The sequence below is a fragment of the Pteropus vampyrus genome, unplaced genomic scaffold (assembly GCF_000151845.1).
Source record: "Pteropus vampyrus isolate Shadow unplaced genomic scaffold, Pvam_2.0 Scaffold355, whole genome shotgun sequence".
NCBI classification, from domain to species: domain Eukaryota; kingdom Metazoa; phylum Chordata; class Mammalia; order Chiroptera; family Pteropodidae; genus Pteropus; species Pteropus vampyrus.
In genome coordinates, this window is record NW_011889136.1 from 458972 (window position 1) to 462870 (window position 3899).

The 3899-nt window shown below is 64.2% G+C and overlaps 1 protein-coding gene across 1 annotated transcript in view; it reads left to right on the forward strand.

Moving 5' to 3' along the window:
• LOC105304827 (myotubularin-related protein 10) overlaps positions 1-3899 on the forward strand; it is a 60774-nt gene that overhangs the window by 53259 nt on the left and 3616 nt on the right. The window contains exons 11-12 of the mRNA XM_023522695.1: positions 2953-3135; positions 3661-3894. Coding sequence (XP_023378463.1) covers positions 2953-3135; positions 3661-3894 — 417 coding nt within the window. The remainder of the gene's footprint in view (positions 1-2952; positions 3136-3660; positions 3895-3899) is intronic.

A 3899-nucleotide genomic window follows, 5' to 3' on the forward strand; every position in this document is an offset into this window, starting at 1 on the left:
GGTGAGTGTGGCCCGCGGCGACCTGGAGACGCGGCACTCGGAACCGTCGTAGTGACCGTCTCGCGCTAACGAGTGGATTTTCCAAATCGAGTCACTTGAAGGTGTGAAAATCCAGGGACTCGTTTACGGGCGAGCATCCTCAGTGCTTTTCTCTAAGGTGCCCCGTTTATCACAGACCCCTTCAAAGGTCTACAATACCTTAAGCATCTTCTATTTCGTATTCGGCGTCCGAAGGGTAGAGAGATCCTGCTCGAGGACGTTGACTTCCTAGGCCGGTAGAGTAAAAGTTGGACGAGGCAGGTTCCTTTTTCCCTCGAGGGCTCTGGGGAGAGCAGGTTTCTGACGTGAAACGCGGGCGCTGGCTCCCAGTCCCCGGAGTCGCCCCGCCGCCCGCCGTCACCGGGGCAGCCTCGGCAGCTGTGATTCTCTGCCACAGTCCGTCGTCCCAGGGAAAGGGTCACGATTACCGGGGGTCTCGGCCAGACTTGGAACTCGCTTCTAGTCGCCGCGGCTGGAACTTTCCAGAGTCACACGTTCTCTCTCACCCCCATTTGAACCCGCAGCAGAAATAGCTGCTAAGTGCTGCAGTGACCATTGAGAGAAACAGGGCAGCGCTTGTGGCCTTTGGGGGCCTTGCTAAGACGGGGCTGGCCTTCCCAGCAAGCTGAGTGGCCTGGGGGACGCTGAGCTCGGTTCGTCCTCTGGGACGGCTCCATGTAACCAGCAGCAGCACTTGGGCCTCACGTGCGAGGTGGACGCTTCGTAAACGCCGGAGCGTTACGCCGGTCACCGTAAAGCGACGAGTTACCGGGATCGTGGGTGTCAGAGATGAGACGCAGCGGCGTCGAGGAGACGCTTTTGTTCGGGCTGTCGTGAGGGGGAGGACTTCACTGAGGAGGGACGTCCCCGAGCAGAGGAGGACATGAGGGCCCGGGTGGTCACCGAGGCCGCGGGCGATGGGAGGGAGGGGCGCGGCCCCTCTCAATGGGCTGCGAGGCCCCTCTGTGCTCAGCAGGGGCGTTTGGGTGGGATGTTTGGGACGGACAGGGACTGTCACAGAACGTTCTGTGCTCCGAGAGATGCCTCCCTCTCTACCAGCACTGCTGAGGGCGGAGACAGGCTCAGGGCGCCAAGGCGGGGAGACCGTTTGTGGGTCCTCGGGCACCGGGATCGTGCCGGTGCCCCGCTTGCGGTGAGCTGGGCCTCGCGGGCGGCGTGTGCGGCCTTCGCTGCCCTCGCTGACCTCCCTCACTGTGCGGCCACAGGCCCCGCCTGCAGCGTGCACGGGCCGGGAGCTGGGCCGGGTGTGACGCGCGAGCACGTGGCTGAGGGCCCCGGTCCCCCCAGTTCGTGCCGCTGCTGCGTGGCCGGGTTCCAGGTGTGCTGGGAGGCAGCCGTGCAGGTGTGCACGCGGGGCATGGCGCGCTGCTTTCTGTGCTGCATCACCCACCCGCCTGCCCGGGCTCTGGCACAGCGTGTCTCGGCTCGGCTTCTTCAGAAGCTCTTCCCGGCACGTGCTGATGTGACCCAGCCCCTCCCTCCCTGCTTCTGCGTGACAGCAGGACGACGGGGATGGGGGCGCGTCCATGCCCGTCTGCGCCGTCCGCGTGGACACGCCCGCCATCCTGATGCCCCACGCCCACCCTGCCACTCTTGCAGGCCTGAGGCTCAGGGCTCCCTGTGCCCATTCTGAGCCACTTGGATGGTCAGGTCCCATGTGAGGAAGATTTATTCACCTTTACGTTAGTCTTTACATTAAGGAAAAGGAAACCGTTTTCTGTATGTTTTCCTAAGGGTTGTTAAAACAGGTCAGGCTCTGCGTTCCACTGGATTCCAGCTCGTAACAACACCATTTGGAAAACAAATGGTCTGTTTCCACCCGTGTGCATGCGTGGTGAAGTTTCAAATAACTAAAAAAATTTTCAATGCATTTGGCGCTTTCACGAGTTGGGTGTTTCTTGCTTGGCACAGAAGGGTGTTTTGTGACACGTCCGCGCTGTTAGGTGGCCAGCCGTGTCCTGCTGAGCCAACGCCGCACACGCGATGCCCGCAGCGGCCTCGTCCCTGTGGCGCTGCCTTTCCCAGTAACCTTTAGTCTCGGCCTCTAACACCGGAGAAAGTATTTTCCTGTGGAAAACTCGGAGAGTCCTGAGAGGTGTGAGCAGAAGACGAGGCTCAGTCATTGGCCAGCATCCAGAGGCTCGCGATTTGGGGGAGCGAGCGTGTGGCCTGCTGCCAGCCTGCCCCCGTCACGTGCCACGGGGCCCCCTCCTCCCCAGTCGCCGCGGCCGCCACACAGTGCTCCCCGAGCCGGGCTGCTGTCCCCACCGCGCTGTGCCGCCTGGCTTTGCCGTGGCGGGAGGACCGGGTCACCGGGTCACCAGGCTGCAGGAGCCTGAGCGGGACCAGAACGCGGCTGCTGTCAGCAGGCCCCGCCCCTCTGGAGCGCGGTCGCATCGTGGCCTGGGCCAGGCCCCGGGACCACGGCCCAGCGGGTCCCCTCCTCCCGCTGCGGCCCGGCTCCAGGAACTGCCGCCCCCGGTCCCGCGGGCTGCGGCTCTCCATAGACACGGCTGTGACGGGCGGCGGGGGCTCCATCCAGAGGTGGCTTTGCTGGTCACACTTGACAGCTGGTCGCGTGAACGTGTGATCACGTGCCTGACAGGTGAAACGCTGCAGCTGTAAAACAACCGATGTGTTCGTGGCGCCACCGCAGAGACTTCCAGCGATGGCCCTGGTGTCTCGGGGAGCGGACCGCTGCCCTCGCTCACGCGGGGTACGAGTGTCCTTCTGCCCGAGGAGCCGCAGTCTGTCCTCTGGGAGGAAAGCAGGCCGCTCCGGCGGGCCCGCCGTGGCACTGGCTCTGGACTCGAACTAGGTGACTTTGGACTCCTGCGAGGGCATCTTCACACCGATCCCTTTTCACACACGTTCCAATATTTTCTTTCGCAGGAATTTGCTATGAGCAAAAACATCCAGCTGGGAGACGAAAAGGGCTTAAAGTTCCCCTCGGTCTGGGACTGGTCTCTTCAGTTCACGGCGAGGGACCGCACGCTTTTCCGCAACCCGTCGTACGTCGGGAAGAGCGCGCCGCGCCTGCCGACCGGCTCAGCGAAAGCCTCCAGACGGGCCAAGGTGAGTGGCAGGTGCGCGCTGACGGGGGCGGCTGCCCTCGCTCCCCGTGGCCAGCCACCCCGGCCGGAGCAGAGCGAAGTCGGGGCACGTCCCAGCCGGCTCTGCTCTGCGGGTCCCCAGGGGTCTCTGCTTTTTGGGGGAAGAGGCTGCACCTGCCTTTCTCTGCGGTGTCTGGGGCCCACGAAGCTCTGGGCAGCATCTGCGTCAGCCTGTCACTGCTCTGAGCCCGGGCGGCCGCCCTGAACCCGCCCCCCATCCTGCCTGTTCTTTCTAGAATCAGCCAGGTCTAGATTTTTTTCTAACCCAGAAATCTTAGAAATTTGCACGTAGGCAAATTAAGGAGCCAACATCCCGCCTCCCACCGTGGGTGGGCTAGATGCACGGCCTGGGCAGAGTCGAGGCCACACAGAGAGCGCTCCCTGGGGCGGGCACGCCGCCTGCGCAGCCACGGTGGCCTTGCCGCCGCCCCGCTGTCGCTGGGCGGGGAAGGCCCAGGCGGCAACGCCACCTCTGTCTCCTGTGCAGAAAACCTACAGCTCCACGCTCAGGGGGCCGCCACCCTCGCTGGAGAACGGGCTCGCCCGTGACCGGGAGTCGCTGCTGCGGAGAAACTCGCTGACGGTCAGAGGCAGGCCGGACGCCCCGCAGCAAGGCCACGGCCGGAGCGGCGGCCCGAGCGCCGAGCAGTTCTTCCAGGCGTGGTCGGCCAAGCCGCCGGACCCGCACGGGGTCCTCCTGCCCTGCCTCTCGGGAGCGCACGTCAA